Source organism: Gekko japonicus, unplaced genomic scaffold, assembly GCF_001447785.1.
Source record: "Gekko japonicus isolate JY-2015 unplaced genomic scaffold, Gekko_japonicus_V1.1 scaffold3588, whole genome shotgun sequence".
NCBI classification, from domain to species: domain Eukaryota; kingdom Metazoa; phylum Chordata; class Lepidosauria; order Squamata; family Gekkonidae; genus Gekko; species Gekko japonicus.
The window spans coordinates 19,330-37,592 of record NW_015162067.1 but is presented as its reverse complement, the minus strand read 5'-3'; the positions used below and the strand labels follow the sequence as shown (position 1 = coordinate 37,592).

Here is an 18,263-nt window from a genome sequence, read left to right as displayed (position 1 = left end):
GCGGGGGTGGGGGGAGAGCTTTTAACACCCCCCCCCCTGCCTGTCCAAGGGCCGGCTTGCCCGGGCTCCCTGGAGCTGCGGGGGTGCCTGGGCAAGCCAAGGGAAGGCAGTTTAAACTGCCCTCCTTTCCCTCTAAGCTGCGGGTCACCCGGGCAAGCCAAGGGAAGGCATGGGGTGTGGCCTAATAGGCTAATGAGTTTCTGTTCTTGGGTGTGGCCTATTATGCTAATGAGTTCCTGCTGGGCTTTTTCTACAAAAAAAGCCCTGGATAAAAGGAAGTCCTTCTTCATCCAAAGAGGGATTAACACATGGAATTCACTACGACAGGAGGTGGCGGCAGCTACAAGCATGGACGGCTTCAAGAGGTGATTGGATAAACAAACATCAGTCGCTATTAGCCACAAGGCATAGAGAGGAACTCTCAGTCTGGGGCAAGGGATGCTCTGTATTCTTGGTGCTTGGGGGGGGGCAACAGTGGGAGGGCTTCTGGTGTCCTGGCCCCACTGCTGGACCTCCTGATGGCACCTGGTATTTTTGGCCACTGTGTGACACAGGTGTTCAACTGGATGGGCCATTGGCCTGATCCAGCATTGGCTTCTCTTATGTTCTTATCTTCTTAAGTCAGCGGTGACTTGATAGGACCCTCTACCACCACCAGATGGTTGGGCTGGGAAAGACCCGTGTCTTTGCCCAAGATCTCGACTCGGGATACGGCAGCTTCGTCTGTTTGTATCCCTGAGGCTCCCGGCTTCGGCTCATGTACTCACGTCGTCCGCCTGCTGTTCCAGCTTCAGCTTGGCTTTAGAGAGTGTGCTGACTTTGTCCTCTTCCACTTGGAGGTCGTCCAGGGCCTGCTGGTGGGCTTCCTGCAGGGACTTCTTCTCCTTGGTCAGCTTGGCGATGATCTCATCCAAGCCTGCCATCTCCTCTGTGAGGTTTTTCACCTGAACAAGATGCGAGGAACAAAGTCAGAGTCCAGCGGGGCACACTTAAGACCAGCAAACTTTTATTCAAGGTATGAGCTTTCGTGTGCAAGCACACTTCCTCAGGTACAATGAAATGGAAATTACCAGTCCATACATATAAGTAGAGGGCGAGCAGTAAATTAGCGTACAGCATAATGAAGACATTTAACAGATTCAAGGACCAAACAGGAAAAAACAAGCTTAGTTTATATGGTCACCATTTGTTTTCATTTTTTTTTTAGAGATCCCTGGTGGGGGGGGGGGACATAATGAAGGAAATACATTCGTCAAAATTGGAGACTGATGGGTAGATATATCCTTAACTGTGGAATGCTGAGAGTAATTAACTGAGACCCTGCCATTATGCTCCATCCTCTCAAGCATGGAGCTGACCTTACAGCATCTTCTTTGAAGTGAAGTGATTGCCTGTGAGGACTTTTGGGGTGGGAGAACTTGGAACACACATGCGGGGGTCCCAGGTGGAAGGTTTCAAAATGAGGTCAAACTATGGTGCTTTGGCCCACACGCAATCCCATATCGCACAGCTAGTCCTGAGAGTGCAAATGGACGGGAAAGTATCTAACACACGTCTGAGAACCTCTGCGTGCATCTTGTCAAACCTAGCCTCACCCAGCCAACCAGTAAACCCAATGCAATTTTTCTCCAGAAGCCAGTAGACCTCCAGTACTCAACACAACCAGTGTTCCCTCAAAGCTGAGTTAGTGTCAGCTGGCTCACAGTGTTTTAGCCTCCGGCTCACACATTTTTGTCTTTGCTCAGGGAAGGATGGGGCTCCGGAGCAAACTAATTTATGCAGGAGCCAAATTGCTCGCTCAGAACTTTAATGCCAGCAGCTCACAAAGTAGAATTTTGTGCTCACAAAGTAGCTTAGAGGGATCGCTGAACACAACCCATGACAACTCACCCCAAAATGGCCTGGAAGAATTTTTTCTTAATGAAAAATCCCAAATTTATTACTTCCAAACAACCAATCCAGCCCAGACAATTTTGGAGATACACAACTCCACTCAAACTCAGTCTGCCTTGACTACACATACTTGACCTGATCAAATTATCCAACTTTGGAAGGATCCCTGTGTAGCTCAGGGAGTTCTGGAGACTGAACCCAATTCAACCGCTTTTTGACAACGCCAAACCAAGCAAATAATCAACTTTCAACGTGCCTCCTCTCCAATGTTCCCTCTAAGCTGTGGAGTCTTGTGAGCCCAAATTCTACTTTGTGAGCTACTGGCATTAAAGTTGTGAGCCAGCGATTTGGCCATGGCATAGATTAGCTTGCTTTGGAGCCCTCCTTCCGGAGCTAAGACAAAAATCTGGGAGCCGGAGGCTAGAAAACTGTGAGCTAGCTCACATTGACTCAGCTTAGAGGGAACAGTGCGAGTCCTCTCCACAAGACTGAGCCTGCTTGACGAAGACTCGACTCGTCTTCTGGATTCTCGGTCCGGCCCAGCCCATCTCTAACATTTCTCGTCTCACCATCCCAGCCTTCCTTCACGCCAGTCCTGTGCACACCTTGTTCTCTGTCGCGTGCTTCTCCTTCTCCACCTTGGCCAGAGTCAACTCCAAGTCGTCGATGTCCTTCTTGAGCTCCGAGCACTCGTCCTCCAGCTTCCGCTTCTTGGCCGTGAGCTCGGCGTTCATCTCCTCCTCGTCCTCCAGCCGCTCGGTCATCTCTTTCACTTTTGCCTCCAGCTGGATCTTGTTCTTGATCAGCTGGTCGCAGCGTTCCTCTGCGTCGTTGAGGTTGTCTTGCTCCTGGGGGTGAAGAAACGGGGAGCATGCGGTAGGCACATAGGATGGCCTATCACAATTTCAAAGAGACTTAGGACACTGGGCCTTAGTAGAACAGCTTGGTGTCGTGGTTAAGAGCACAGACTCTAATCTGGGAGAACTGGGTTTGATTCCCCACTCTGCCACTTGCAGCTCCTGGTGTGACTTTGGGTCAGTCACAAGTTCTTTCAGAGCTGTTCTCTCAAGGGCAGTCCTCAAGAGAGCTCTCTCGGCCCCACCTACCTCACAGGGTGTCTGTTGTGGGGAGGGGAAGGGGTAGGGATTGTAAGCTGCTCTGAAACTCCTTTGGGTAGTGAAGGGTGGGGTATACATCCAATCTCCTCCTCCTCCTCCTCTCATGTGTGTGAGGACTAAGGGTAGAGGTCCTGGCCACTGTCTCAGTGCACAATTTGCTCTGCCCATGCGTAATGTCACTGGTTTTTTTGCTCTACTTTCCCTGAGCTTTGAGAGTGGTAAAGTGTATGTTAGTTCCATTTTATTTTCAGGGCCTTGCAAAGGGCGTGGATGACCAGATCAACAAAGTGGAAACCTCTATCGGAGTCTATATGTACAGGTAAACCAAGAGCAGAACCACCTAGCAAATATGGAGGTCAAGGTACACCAGGCCTTTTGAGCCTGTGGGCATATTTGGAATTTTGACCGGGGGTGGTTTGGAGCCAGTTTGGTATAGTGGTTAAGTGTGTGGACTCTAATCTGGGAGAACCGGGTTTGAATCCCCACTCCTCCACTTTCACCTGCTGATGTGACCTTGGGTCAGTCACAAGCTCTGGCTCAGCTGCTCCTGAAAGAGCAGTTTGTGTCAGAGTTCTCTCAGCCCCACCCACCTCACAGGGTGTCTGTTGTGGGGAGGGGAAGGGAAAGGAGTTTGTAAGCCGCTCTGAGACTCCAAGTGAAGGGTGGGGTATAAATCCAATCTCTTCTTCTTCTTCTGGTGAGTGCCAATCCAAAATGGTTGCCACAGGAGGTAGAGACAAACCCAAAATGGCTGCCACAGGAGGTGGAGCTGAATGAACACCTCCCTCCTCTCACCTCCTGTGGAGAAGGAAAGCCTGAAGGAGAAATAGAACAATACACTAACCAAGAAAAGCCCAAGTGCTCAACAATTCTCCAGTGGAAAACCCTTTCATCTGAGAGCTAGTTTGGTGTAGTGGTTAATCTGGAGAACCTGGTTTGATTCCCCACTCCGCACATGACCTTGGGTCAGTCACAACTCCTCTCAGAGCTGTTCTCTCAAGAGCAGTTCTCTCAGAGCTCTCTCAGCCCCACCTACCTCATAGGGTGTCTGTTGTGGGGAGAGGAAGGGAAGGAGTCTGAGACTCCGAGTGAAGGGCTGGGTATAAATCCAACTCTTCTTCTTCTTCTGAATACGGGCAGCCATTAATAAGGCCTGTCTTACAGTGGCCCCACCCACTTTCTGAAAAGCTCGGCAGGTGCCAAGGGAAGTACCGGCAAGGCACCGTGGCGCCCACGGGCACCATGTCGGGGAACCCTGAGATGCACTCACCGCCTGCACTTGCAATTGGAGGTCGTTCTTCTCCTGCAGCAGAGAGACCATCTTCTCCTCCAGTTCCTTCCTCCGGGTCTCTGACTTTTCCAGCGCTTCTTTAAGCCTTGCAAATTCCTCCTTCATTGTCTATACAGGAGCAAGCAGAGGGTCAGGTCTCGGTCAGCCGTAGCTGTCTTAAAGGAGGCGGATTTGCACAAGCGGCAGAATGAAGCTGCGGGGCTTTTCTCTGGACTATTCTCACTTGAGACCACAGGCGCGGGGATTGCATATTTAAATTGCTTTGTATGTAGAAAACTAAGATGTCAAGGAGACAGGTTCAGCATTGACGGGCTCTTTTTCTAGATGCAAAGTTTATATATGCTGAATGTATCGTGTTGCCCCAAGAAACTGCATGAACAATTCAGTGGTAGCCCATGTTGGAAAGTATAAGTAACACAGGAAATTGCCTTATACTGAATCAGGCCAGTATTCTCTGTGGCTCAACATAATCTACTCAGGCAAAGAGTAGCTGTAACGATTCCCTGTTTCTGTGTGTGTGTGTCTCTCTCTTTAAAAGTTTGGTTGCATGGCTGTGGTAGATAGACTAGAGTGATTGAGAGAGGCAAGTGTGGTATGATTCGTGGTTGACAGAGAGGGGGAGGGGTTTTGGAAGTGAATCTGGGTGGATGTGAGTCAGTCAAGAGTTTCAGTTAGATGTTGACAGTTGATGTTCAGTTAGTTAGTTCTGTGTTGAAGCAGTTAGAAGTGGACAGCTGCGGTTGTTCAGTGAGAAAGCTGAATGTATAGGAAAGGTAAAGTAAAGTTTAAGTGAAGTAAAGTTAAAGGAAAGTCTGAGTGTCATAACTGGAGAAAAACAGTGAACATATATGGCATTGAGATAAACAAGTTTTACAAAGTTACATGAAAAGATCCCTGTCAGTGAGGGAAAAGATTGAGTCTGATACCAAAGAAATTGTACATCATTTACACATTACTAGTTACATTATATCACCTTCTTATTTAGTATTTATTTCAATAAATCCTCTTTTATTTAAGTTTATACCAGCTCTGAATGAAATACTTCTCAGGACCACATAGTTCCCCGTAAGCCTTGAACTCGGTCTACCAAACTAAAAAGAGCAACAGTAGAAGTATAAAGGTTTGGAAATCCTTAAAATTTCCTGGTGGCAGCAGAATCTACCCAGTTAAACATAATAAAGAGAACTTTTAAAGTGAAAATAGTCCTCCCCAATAAGGAGGACGTCACAGTAGCTCTCCAGGATCTCAGACAGAGTAGGATCATTTCTTTAGGGATGTCAGGGATTGAAACGGAAACCTTCCACACACAAAGCATATGCACCACCGAGCCATAATCCCATGCTCACCTCCTTCCAAATTCACCCAGCTGCCCACTGGCTGTATATCTCACCTTCAAATTTCGAAGTCACCCTGCTCATAACAATAGCTTGTACTGAGAAGTAATTTCTCCCCTAGCATGCTTGGCTGATGGCCCTTTGAGATCTTGCCTGCTCGGCCCACAGGGCCGGCAACCTCTTGTATTCTACCTGTTTTCAGTCTGTGGCACAGAATTTTATCCATAAAAGCTTTTTCATTGACTGGTCGATTATATGTTGCAGGCCTTTAAAAGAAAATCCCTTTCTGCTTTTGGATTGCTTCTCCAATGGAGCTGTCGCTCAGTGGTAGAGTATCTGCTTGGCATGCAGGATGTCTCAGGTTCGATCCCCGGCACCGCTAGTGAAAAAGAACTTGCAGTAGGTGATATGAAAGAACTTTGCTACAGATCCTGGAAAGCTGCTGCCAGTCTGAGTGGGCAGATCTTGGAAAGCTGCTGCCAGTCTGAGTGCCTTTGATGGACCAGTGGTCTAATTCAGTATAAGGCAGCTTCATGGGTTCATTCATATTTGTCTGTTCTCGGCACAGATTTTTTTTTTTTTTTTAAAATAGGTGCTGGAACTCTCAAGAGGGAAATGCAGTTTTTGATCTGTATACTGAAAACTCCGGAACTTTTAAACATTTTTGAAAGAATTTTGTCGAAGAGGTTCCAGAACTCCATCCCAGTATGTTCCCCCAGAAAAAAAGCCCTGGTTCTCGGTCTCTGCCTTCCCTCCTCATGAGGAGTCTCACCTGCATTTCCTTCTCGGTCTCTGCGCTCTTCAGCAGCGGCTTGATCTTGAAAAACAGCTTCATCCACGGCCAATTCTTCACCCCCATGAAGGCTCGAATGTTCCACTGAATCACCAGCAGGGCATCCCTGTGCAGACAGACAGGAGACAGAGGTAGGAAGTTGCACTCCAAAGGAACCGGGCGTGTCTTACCTTGCTTTGGGCTATGGATGAGGGATACCAGCTACGCATGCCAAGCACGGGGCCAGCTCCAGGCTTTGGGGAGGACTCTGTGAGATGCCAGCAGGAGGCAGCAGCACCTGGCTGCCGTAGCTGTTCACTCACACAGACAGGCAGGCAGGCAGGCAGGCAGACTGAGGGTGGCAAGGATCTGTAACCAGCTGCCTTACCCTGCTCTAGCAGAGGGCGGATAAGAAGGAGCAGGGGTCATTTCCTGCAGGAGCGCACAGGAGTGGAGCTCAGACAGTAAAGAGCCCAGGGGGCGGGCACATGCAACAAGCCCCGCCCCCTGCTCCCAGCAGCTCCCGGCTACAAGGAGCAAGAAACAGCCAGGTAAGTTGCAGAGACCCCCTATAGCAATCCAAGGAGCAAGAGTGGCACTTTTAAGACCAGGTTTTATTCAGGTACAAGCTCTCCCTCCTCTGTGAGGGCAGATCTGTGTGCTTCCCCCCCCCCGCAATAGCTAGCAATCCAAAACAGTCCAGTGGAGCCTGAGCGGTGGGTGTTGCCTTCTGACACCCTTCTGGTGATGTCAGGGGGTGTGGCATATGCAAATGAGTTATGCTAATGAGTTATGCTAATGAGCTCCTGCACCTCTTTTTCTACGAAATGACCCCTGAGAAGGAGCCAGGTTCCACCACCACGGATGGTCAGAAAAAGAGTGGCCAGCGGAGGGGCAGGTCAAAGGAGGCAAGAGGGACAAAAATCATGTGGAGGGAACTGAATAAGAGACAGAAGTCTAGCAGTGGTTAAAGTTGAGCCTTTCCGGGGTCACAGCAATTGCCCATCTGTGCCGACCCCTGACACCAACCCTGGCCAAATGCACAAGAAAAGAGCGAATGTTTGACCTCTATGAATTATTTATTTATTTATTTATTTATTTTATTTGGCTTCTATCCTGCCCTCCCTGCCACAGCAGGCTCAGGGCGGCTGATTTTTGATGCTAGACTTATTGGACGAGAAAAAGGGATTGGAATTATACCCTGCCCTTCACTCAGAGTGGCCTACAATATCCTTTCCCTTCCCCTCCCCACAACAGACACCCTGTGAGGTAGGTGGGGCTGGGAGAGGTCTTTCGAGGACTGCCCTTGAGAGAACCAGCTCTGAGAGTGCTTGTGAGTGACCCAAGGTTGCACCGGCAGCTGCATGCAGAGGAGTGGGTAATCAAACCTGGTTCTTCCAGATTAGAACCCGGGCTCTTAACCACTACACCAAACTGGCACATAGAAGGGGGAGGAGAACACAAGGAATGGGTCGGATTCCTGACCCGGCAGAAAGCAGCCAGTGGATCCAACCCCATTGCTCTGTCTGACAATTTAACCTTGAATATAACCAAGATTTCCAGGCCTTACTGTGAAATCTTCCCATTTCCCCGACCTGTGAAAATCTAAAATGATTCCTGTGATGCATACAAGGTCCGCTTGGCACTCACCGGCGCTCCATGATCTTCTTGAACTCGATGCGCATGAGCTGGCCCCGGGCCCGGGCCTGGAGGCGGGTGATGATGCGGGAAAGGCGTTCGTCCCGCATCTCCTCCAGTTGGCCTAACAGCCCAGCCTTAAAGAAAACCTGCGGGGGGGAGGCGAGTAGGGTAGATGTGTCAATGTGAGGAGGACATCTGGTTACATTTAAGAAGACAGCCGCCTCAGTTGATGATCTGCCCTGTTCACAGTAACCTATGAAAAGCCATTCCAGTTGAATTTCTGCCTGTGACACAGCTATTGGAAGGACAAGGCCTCTAAATATAAAAAAACAAGACTTTTATTGTAGCAGCAGCAAGAATATTATATGCTAAACACTGGAGAAGAAGTGAGACCCCTTCAAAGTAAGAAATTAAAAGTAAAATACTGGAAACTGCAGAGATGGATAACCTAACCTTAATGTTGAGATAAAATAACAGATTTTGAGGACACATGGCCAAGAGTTTATAAATGGACAGAGGAACATAACATATTGAATTCCTAGACTTACAGCCGAACTTAAATGGAATAAGAACTACATATATACCCGTGAATAAAAGGTGTTTATTAACATTATCGAAATTATAAGGTGTACAAAAAGAAACGAATCCTTTAATTACAGTATGAGGTAAAATGACAACATGGAAAAAATGATATAATGAATCTTCCCCAATTTTTTTTTATGTTTCTATGTTTGTATGTTGTCTGTTGATTGTCTGTTTTATATGTATCAATTTTTTAAAAAAACCCTTTTAAAAAAAAAAAAGAAAAGGGAAGGACGAGACCTCTGACAGGAAAAAAGTGGGCCCTTGGTCTGCCTCAGTTCCCCACACAGTGCAGAAAAGAGAGGCTGTTATCAGGCGAGAGTGGGGCAAACAACATCTGTGGAAAATCAACCTCTATTTATTTTATTTAATTTAAAACATTGGTAGGCTGCCTTTGTATACAATTTAGGGTCCCCAAAACTGTGAACTATCAAAACAATGTTAAATAAATAAAATATTTAAAACAATTAGACAAAACATTTATTAAATGTTAAATAAAATTAGATAAAACATCACAGACAGGAAGGAAGGCCAATGAGAGTTAGCAAGGGAATACCAAACCAAACAAAGAAATTCTTCACCCACTGGCAGAAGACAACAATAGAGGAAGACAGACAGCTATCCCTGGGGGAGGCAGTTCCACAGTTGGGGTGCCACCACCAAGAAGGCCCTGTCTCAGTTTGCCGCCCACCTAGCACCGGAAGGTGGGTTCTGAAGATGATCGCAGTGGTCAGATAGGCTGCTATGGGAGTGGGCGGTCCTTAAAATATGTCACAGCCTTGTTTACGCTACATAAATGATGCCACTTTAACTGGCATGGCATGCCCCAAAGAATCCTGGGAACTCGAGTTTGGTGAGGATGCTTTGTGAGAATTCCCTAAACTCTCCAACCTCTCCCCCCCTCCCACTTTCCCCAGAGTTACAGGAATGACAGTTAAATCCATTTCAGTCTGCAGTGTGGATAAGCCCTCTAAGAAAGACACAGGCTGCCTCTGGGTCACTCGCAAGCGGCCACATCAGTCTCCATTCTTCACATGCCCCCCTGAGCCACAAGGGCTCTGCCCTCTCACCTTGGTGTGCCCAAATTTGTACTGGTTGTGGTCGATGTCCAGAGAGCCCAACAGCTTCTCCGCTCCCTTCCTGCTGTCAATGAACTGACCGTCCGGGATAGCGGCCGGATTCAGGATGCGATACCTGGTGGGGAGGGAACCATTTGGTAAGAACTCTCCTCCGTTCACAGATGGCATGGTGCCCATGTAAAGCGTATCACCACCTACGCATGGCATGTTCATTCCAAAAGCTGCTTAATGCAGGGATTTCAGTTTCCAAAAAAGAGGGAGACCCGTGTCTGCCTATAGCTGTAATAAACCCAGGAGTAAAAGGAGAGGTTCCACTAGCTTAGGATATGCACGGGGTGTCCCTGGACTCAAACTCTGTTCAGAGTCAATGCATAACTTTGCTCCCTGAAATTTTGTGGTGGGCTCTACCTCCTGGGGTAGCCGTTTTTCCGTTGAGGCCATCGCTCTGTGTCAGAATTCCAAAGGTGCCCATGGCCGCAAAAAGGTCAGGGACCCCCGCTGTAGTTTAAAGAGAAAGCCATTTCTCTGCTCTGCGTAATACAGTGAATGGCCTCCGTGGAAGGAAGGGATCTCTCCCTCTTTGTCGACTTCCAGACCTACCGTTGCCTGAAGTCCCCATAGAGGATTCGGTTGGGGAAACCCTTGCGGCAAATCCGGATCCCCTCGAGGACCCCGTTACAGCGCAGCTGGTGCATGACCAAAGGGTTATCCATCTCGCCTGGAAACGGAACGCGGACAGAAGAGAGGGTGAGAGAGGAAGATTGGGTGGAAGGCATCGTCCTCTTTCGGTATGTACTTCTCCCATGTACCCCACAAATCTTCATCCCTCTTCTCCGGATTTAAGGGCAGAGACTTGTCTTCGTGTCTGTTATTCTGTACTAGAGCCAGTTTGGTGTCGGTAAGTGGGCGGACTCTAATCTGGGAGAACCGGGTTTGATTCCCTACTCCTCCACTTCCACTTGCTGGATGACCTTGGGCAAGCCATAGTTCTGGCACAGCTGTTCTTGAAAAAGAGCAGTTTCTGTCAGAGCTCTCTCAGCCCCACCGACCTCACAGGGTGTCTGTTGTGGGGAGGGGAAGAAAAAGGAGTTTGTAAGCTGCTCTGAGACTCCTCTGGGTAGTGGGCGGGGTATAAATCCAATCTCCTCCTCCTCCTCCACCTCCGCCTCCACCTTGCGCCTTGTCCTAGATGGTCCAGGTTAGTTCAATCTCATTAGTTCTTGGAAGCTAAGCAGAGTCGGCCCTGGTTGGTACTTGGATGAGAGACCGATACAGAAGTCCAGGGTTGCTGAGCAGAGGCAGGCAATGGCAAACCAACTCTGTTCATCTCTGGCATTGAAAATCTTACAGGGTCGCTATAAGTTGGCGAGGATGTGGGTGGCACTCTCCCACCATCAATCCGCCTTGCCAGATGATGGCATCGTATAACTAACAATAATCTTTCCAGGCTCCGATCCGCCTTTAGAACTGTTGGAAATATGTGTGTTGCGAGGTCTAAAATCCAGTCATTATATGGTTAATGTGTGCTTACCTTGTGTGCTATTGTTTAGACTGACCTGGAAGGGAACCTGGCACAGAGCCAATGGGAAGAAAGCCCGGGGAAAGTGAAGCCTATTCTAACAATCATTGGCTAATGCATTCAGGGGATTTCCTTCCAGGGGTCAAGAAGAAAGGAAGAATCTCCATTGTTGTGGACCATGTGGTCAAAGTGTAAAGATGTAGTATTGGTGTCTTTGTTGTTTTGTAGCTTTCCTGTGAACCCTTCCCTTAGAAAATGCCTCCTCTCCAGTGAAGCAAAGATCCATTGCAGTCTCTGAATATTTAACTATTTTGCCAGTTTCCCAACAAGAACCACAAAGAGGGAAGCAGCCAAGAGTCCCCAAACACTTGGCTGAGGCCACCCTAGTGGGACTTCCAGTGCTCCACTGCAGAATCTTTCCCCCCTCTCTATGGTCAGATCAAGCAGAATAAATGTAAGCAAAATAAGCAAATCTATGCCGATTTCTTAGTTCAGACATTTATACGCTACTTTTCTCCCCAACGGGTGTCCAAAAAGGCTTACAACACCACTTCCCTCTCCTCCGTTTTATCCTCACAACAACGACCTTAAGAGGTAGGTCGGGCTCAGAGACAGTGACTGGCCCAAGGTCACCCAGCAAGCATCCTTGGCAGAGTAGGGCTTCGAACCTGGATCTCCCAGTTCCTAGGTCTGATACGCTAACCACAACAGATTGGTTGGCGCTGAGTTCGGGTTATGTTGAGACAGAACTGGGAACACCCCTCAGTTTGTGAGCAACGCCCCCAACAGAAGGGCCCCTCTCCCACCCCACCCTGCTTACTTACCGGGTGCCTTCTTTTCATTGGGGATTAGACACCGCACAAAATGGGGATGTGTCGTTTTCAGATTGGCCATCAGCTTGTTCAGGTTCTCCTGCAGAAGGTATAAGATACAGAAAGGGAGACAGGGAGAGAAATGCTGTGGCCACACGGCAAGCGTACCACAATTTGTTCCCGCTGTAGATTTGATTGGGGATATTTTTAAGCGGGTTCAGATGATCACACATCCCTTGCGCAACCGCTTGCTTTGCGCGGCAAGGCTCCGGGCACTGTCCAGAAAGCCGCGCCCCCACACAATGGTGAAAGTTGGGGGGGGAGGAACTACCGGAAGAAGGACGTTCAGACGGCCTAATTGCAGTCGTTGCGAGAGGGCTGTCCAGATAGGCAAATTTGCGGATTCAGAGCGCAAATACCCAGAAAGTACTTGATTTTCCGGGTGTAGGAAAACTTGCTTTGGTACCACCACGGAGCCATTTCTTCTCCGTTTTCCACGTCTGCCTTCCCAGGACCCCCCTCTCCTCGGGCAAGGGCCCTCCTGGGTGTGAGATCCCCCCTCCCTCTTTTGGTAAAGATGTCCCCTCCTTCCACCCCACTGGCCCCCAAGCTCTGGTCTCCTACCCGGTGAACCGCAGAGACGGTCTGGAAAGACGACCCTTTCTTCTTGGAGCCTTTTCCCTTGCCGCTATCTCCACCTGGGGTGGGGAGGAGGTAGAGAGACAGGGGGACACTTCACACCTGCTCTGTGAGCCCCCCAACTTGGCAGGAATGCCCCGCCCTGACGTCTTCACACCTGTCCAACTTGCAACTGCCTGAACGTTGAAAGGCTGCTCCTCCGCCCAAAACAATCCCCTCTGGATGGAAAGCTAGCACATCGGGAGAGAAAGTGCCAAGCCTGGCCTAGCCTTCTCCATATGCTAGTTTTCCAAACGCAGGGGTCTTCTGTCTTCACATAAAACGACTCTGCCACCTGAAGACTGAAGTGGTGCAGCCCACGCCAGTGAGAACTGGACCGTATCCATCCAGATGTCTTAAGAATTATTCCCATACATGGGGGGGAAGAAATGGACTTTGGAATTAAAAAGTCACACAGGATTTGACGGAGAAAGATCCCAAGCTGGGGAGACGCTGGCGGCTTATTCAGGTCTAGCCCTCAAGGCCTTATAAATCGTTTTATGGATCCGGGGCCTATTTATGGTGTTTTGTCATCCCAGCCATCCCTCCGTCACCTCCTCTGGCAACAGCAAGCCAGTCCCCAGAAAGCCTAATACATGTAGGGGCTGGGGGGGGGGGAGAGAGAGGGAATCCTGCTGGTTATGGTTGCCAACCCCCAGCTAGGGCCTGGAGATCTCCCGGAACCACAACTAACCTCCAGGCTACAGAGATCAATTCCCCTGGGGGAAACAGGCGCTTTGGAGGGTGGACTCTGTGGCATTATATCCTGCTGACGTCCCTCCGGTCCCTAAAACACACCCTCCCCGAGCTCGACCCCCCCCCATATCTCCAGGAATCTCCCAGCCCACATTTGGGAACCCCGGCAGATTGGCAGGTGTGGCTCGTAATGCCATTCACCGTCACCTCATCCTGCATTGCCAGTGAGGGGAAAGCAAACAGGCTCGAACCTAGCTGGCAGTGCCACGGGTCCCTGAGAAGCCAAAGTTTGGGCCGCAAACCATCCCCGTGTATAGGAAGCCAGGGGTCATTTCGTAGAAAGAGAGGTGATGGAGCTCATTTGCATAGCTCATTTGCATATGCCACACCCCCTGACAAAGGGCAGGCCTGCAAGCATCTTCTTAAGATCGGGCAGGGAACCCAGGCGTGTCTAAAATGCCTTTCTTCCCCCATGTGGGGAAGGGAAAGAAAGGCATTTAACCCCCCCCTTCTCTGAGTTTCTCCGCAAAAGCAGAGAGGCTCAGGGAAAAAAGGGGGCATATCTGCCCGCCTCCCCTTCCTCTCCCCAGCCAACCCACCGTGGTGGGCTGGCTGGAGAAGGCAAGGGAAGGAAGGGCAGGCAGACATGCCTGGGTTCCCTGCCCGATCTTCTCCAGGGGCCCCACGGCCGCGGGGCACCAATTGGGCTGGGAACCCAGGCATGTTTAAAATGCCTTTCTTTCCCTTCTCCAGATGGGGAAGGGAAAGAAAGACATTTAAATCCCCTCAGGCGGCGGGGGGGGGGCGCCCTGGGCTCCTTACTGCCGGAGTGCTGCTCCGGCGTGCTCCGGTAGGAAATGACCCCTGTAGGAGACGTGTTGGAATCAGCCTGTATCTACTCAAGTCCCAACACCCCAGTTTGGTCTACCTCTCTCCCACCTGCCCACCATCCACTCGTACCAGTTTTCCATATCTTTCGACCACCGCCTCCTTTTCCCTGCCCGCTTATCCCACCTTGTCCCCATCTCACCAGCATCGGTGCCAGTGTAGCTGGAGAAGAGGGTGGCCAGGAGCTTGAGGGCCGACTTCTGGTAGAGCCCCACCACCGTCTCGTTGAGCGGGTCCTTGTTCTTGTTCAGCCAGCCGGTGATGTTGTAGTCAACGGTGCCGGCGTAGTGGCCGAGGGAGAAGTGGGCCTCCGGCTTGCCCTTGGTGTTGCGGGGCTTCCCGAAGTTGGCCGACTTGCCCAGGTGGTTGTCATACAGCTTGGCCTTGAAGGTCATGTCGGTGGCTTTGGGGAACATGCACTCCTCCTCCAGAATGGACATGATGCCCAGGGGCTGGCCAGGAAGGGGGGAGGGGAACGAACAGAAGAAGAGTTGGAACGACAGCAAAAGAACCTGAACGGAGAAGCTGCCATGGTATTTCGGAAAGCCACAAAAAAGGGAAGATGCCGCATTGAGGTGAGCAATCCGTAAGGCAGTTCTGCCAGATGTTTGACTGAGAGCAGCGATGGCCTTCATCTGGTCTGGCACATCTGTTCAGGCACTCCTGTCCCGCCCCCTTCCCGGTGGGGCAGCGGCACAATTTGAAGTCGCCTAGCCCCATCTAATTAGGCTAATTGTTGTATCTGCTGTATTTTATTGCTTTAATTTGTGTATTTAATTTATCATTGTGTGTTAGAATCATAGATTCATTGAATCATAGAGTTGGAAGGGCCCATAAAGGCCATCTAGTCCCACCCCCTGCTCAATGCAGGATCAGCCTAGAGCATCCCTGACAAGGGTTTGTCCAGCTGCTGCTTAAAGGCTGCCAGTGAGGGGGAGCCCACCACCTCCCCAGGCAGCCGATTCCACGGTTGCACAACTCTGACTGTAAAAAAGTTTCTCCTAAGATCCAGCTGGTACCTTCCCGCCCTTAATTTAAACCCATGATTGCGAGTCCTCTCCTCTGCTGCCGACAGGAACAGCTCCCTGCCCTCCTTCGCCAAGTGACAGCCCTTCGAAGACTTCAAGAGAGCAATCCTGTCCCCCCTCAACCTCCTCTTCTCCAGACTGAACATTCCCAAGTCTCTCAGCCTTTCCTCATAGGGCAGTGATGGCGAACCCTTTAGAGACCGAGTGCCCAAGCTGCAACCCAAAACCCACGTATTTATCGCAAAGTGCCAACACGGCAATTTAACCGGAATACTGAGGTTTTACTTTAGAAAAAACCACTCATACATTAACTTAAGATGATCCAAACAAAGTAAGGACAGCAATCCCAAATGCTTTCATTGACTTAAAACTATTTGGCAGAGAATTCGACACTTTAATGATCGTCTGGGCCTGGCTGGGGCGATGGCATGCGTGCCCACAGAGAGGGCTCTGAGTGCCACCTCTGGCACCCGTGCTGTAGGTTCGCCACCACTGTCATAGGGCTTCTTGGTCTTCAGTTGTTTCATTTTGATGTACACCGCCTTGAGCTCTGTTTACAGAGGAGGGCGGTCTGGAAATTTAACATAATAAATAAACAATTCTGCTGGATCAATTTTTTTAAAAATGAACTGATCGAAAAAAATGCGCCCGCGACTCATTGGGCATCAGATTTCTAAAGTAAGACGTGTTCTTGCAGATGGCAGGCAATACCTTCGGATCGAAGTTGTTTTGAGGGTAACACTTATTTGAAACCCTCCTTTAAGAGGCGGGGCCGTGGCCTCGTGGGAGATCCCGTCGGCGATCCCTGCTCTAACTGCCACGCCACGGCCTCGGCGCTCTCTGTCTCCACATCCCGCCAGCCACCCATCAGAGCCCGCCCCGTGGCCACACCTTCTCGATGAGGTCGATGCAGGCCTGGAGGTCCATGCCGAAGTCGATGAACTCCCACTCGATGCCCTCCTTCTTGTACTCCTCCTGCTCCAGCACGAACATGTGGTGGTTGAAGAACTGCTGCAGCTTCTCGTTGGTGAAGTTGATGCAGAGCTGCTCGAAGCTGTTATACTGGGGGGGAGGGGGAGTGACCGAGTGAACAGTGGCGCCCCCCAGATCCTTGTGGCTCTCCCCTCCCCTCATCCCTGCATCACCCAGGTAGGGTTGCCAGTCTCCAGGTGGGGCCTGGAGATCCCCCAGGATGACGACCATGCTAAAGAGATCTGTTTCCCTGGACAAAAGGGCTGCTTTGGAGGGTGAGCTCTATGGCGTCATATCCTGCTGAGGCCCCTCCCCAAACCCCACCGTCTCCAGGCTCTGTCCCCAAATCTCCAGGGATTTCTAAACCCAGAGTTGGCAACCCTACACCCAGGACTGTGATCAGATCACGCTCCTTCCCTCCTTGACCCCCGGAGCAATGGAATGACTCACCCGAAAGGGATTCCCGAACTCCCACCCTGTTTAAAGTTGCCAGGGGAATGAGGATGGAAGGAACATGAGGGGCTCCGGTTCCCATGTGGGATGACAGCCCGCTGCCTCACCTTGCCGGATGTGCCAGGGAGTTGTAGCCACTCCCGACAGCATAGGGTTGCCAGCCTTCAGGTGGAGCCTGGAGATCTCCCAGAACGACGAGTGATCTCCAGACTGCAGGGACCAGTTCCCCCGGAGAAAATGGCTATTTTGGAGGGGGGAGTCACGGAGGAGAGGTCTGTCAGTGGCTGCTAGCCAGGATGAGTCAAGGGCAGTCAACTTCTGAAGGCAACATCAGGGGGAAGGTAGAGGGACCCTCCCTGGTCTGATCCAGCAGGGCTCTTCTTACGTTCTTAACATTCGGGGAAGGCCTCAGCCTCGGCCTCTATGCCCTGTTGTTGGCCTTCCGGAGGAACTGGCCGGCCACTGTGTGAGACAGGATGCAGGACTGGATGGACTGTTGGTCTGATCCAGCGGGGCTCTTCTTACATTTCCTAACATTAGGGGAAGGCCTCAGCCTCCCTGCCCTGTTGTTGGCCCCCCAGAGGAACTGGCTGGCCACTATGTGAGACAGGAGGCTGGACTAGATGGACCCCTGGTCTGATCCAGCAGGGCTCTTCTTACATTCTTAACATTAGGACTTGGCCTCTGTGTCCTCTTGTTGGTCCTCCCAAGGAACTGGTTGGCCACTGTGTGAGACGGGAAGCTGAACTAGATGGACCACTAGCCTGACCCAGCAGGGCTCTTCTTACATTATTAACATTAGGGGAAGACCTCAGCCTCCCTGTGCCCTGTTGTTGGCCCTCCGGAGGAACTGGCCGTCCACTATGTGAGACAGGATGCTGGACTAGAGGGACCCCTGGTCTGATCCAGCAGCGCTCTTCTTACATTCCTAACATTAGGGGAAGGCCTCAGCCTCCCTGCCCTGTTGTTGGACTCCCCGAGGAACTGTCTGGCCACTGTGTGAGACAGGATGCTGGACTAGATGGACTACTGGTCTGACCCAGCAGGGCTCTTCTTACATTCTTAACATTCGGGGAAGGCCTCGGCCTCTGTGCCCTCTTGTTGGCCTGACTCCCCGAGGAACTGTCTGGCCACTGTGTGAGACAGGATGCTGGACTAGATGGACTACTGGTCTGACCCAGCAGGGCTCTTCTTACATTCTTAACATTAGGGGAAGGCCTCGGCCTCTGTGCCCTCTTGTTGGCCCTCCAGAGGAATTGGCTGGCCCCTGTGTGAGACAGGATGCTGCACACCTGGGCCTCCCCTGAGATGCGGAGATATATTTAGTGATTAAACATTTTTGACTCCGCCAAATGAGTTTTCCATCACAGCATCGTCTACGAGGCAATCATCCACTCATCGGACGCCCTAAGCAAGACTGTTTTGAGACTGATTTAATGCCGTCGTATTATTTTAACCCTATTTATTGTATATTACACTCACTACATTTGCTGAGTTGACTTTTGTA

General features: G+C 50.5%; 1 protein-coding gene across 1 annotated transcript in view; it reads right to left on the bottom strand.

Moving 5' to 3' along the window:
• LOC107105618 (myosin-6) overlaps positions 1 to 18,263 on the bottom strand; it is a gene marked incomplete at its 5' end in the record, with an annotated part of 59,114 nt that overhangs the window by 22,266 nt on the left and 18,585 nt on the right. The window contains 11 exons of the mRNA XM_015405616.1: positions 768 to 944; positions 2,499 to 2,741; positions 4,282 to 4,410; positions 6,409 to 6,535; positions 8,059 to 8,195; positions 9,702 to 9,825; positions 10,311 to 10,428; positions 12,054 to 12,141; positions 12,666 to 12,733; positions 14,446 to 14,755; positions 16,223 to 16,393. Of these exons, the coding sequence (XP_015261102.1) occupies positions 768 to 944; positions 2,499 to 2,741; positions 4,282 to 4,410; positions 6,409 to 6,535; positions 8,059 to 8,195; positions 9,702 to 9,825; positions 10,311 to 10,428; positions 12,054 to 12,141; positions 12,666 to 12,733; positions 14,446 to 14,755; positions 16,223 to 16,393 (1,692 nt within the window). The remainder of the gene's footprint in view (positions 1 to 767; positions 945 to 2,498; positions 2,742 to 4,281; positions 4,411 to 6,408; positions 6,536 to 8,058; positions 8,196 to 9,701; positions 9,826 to 10,310; positions 10,429 to 12,053; positions 12,142 to 12,665; positions 12,734 to 14,445; positions 14,756 to 16,222; positions 16,394 to 18,263) is intronic.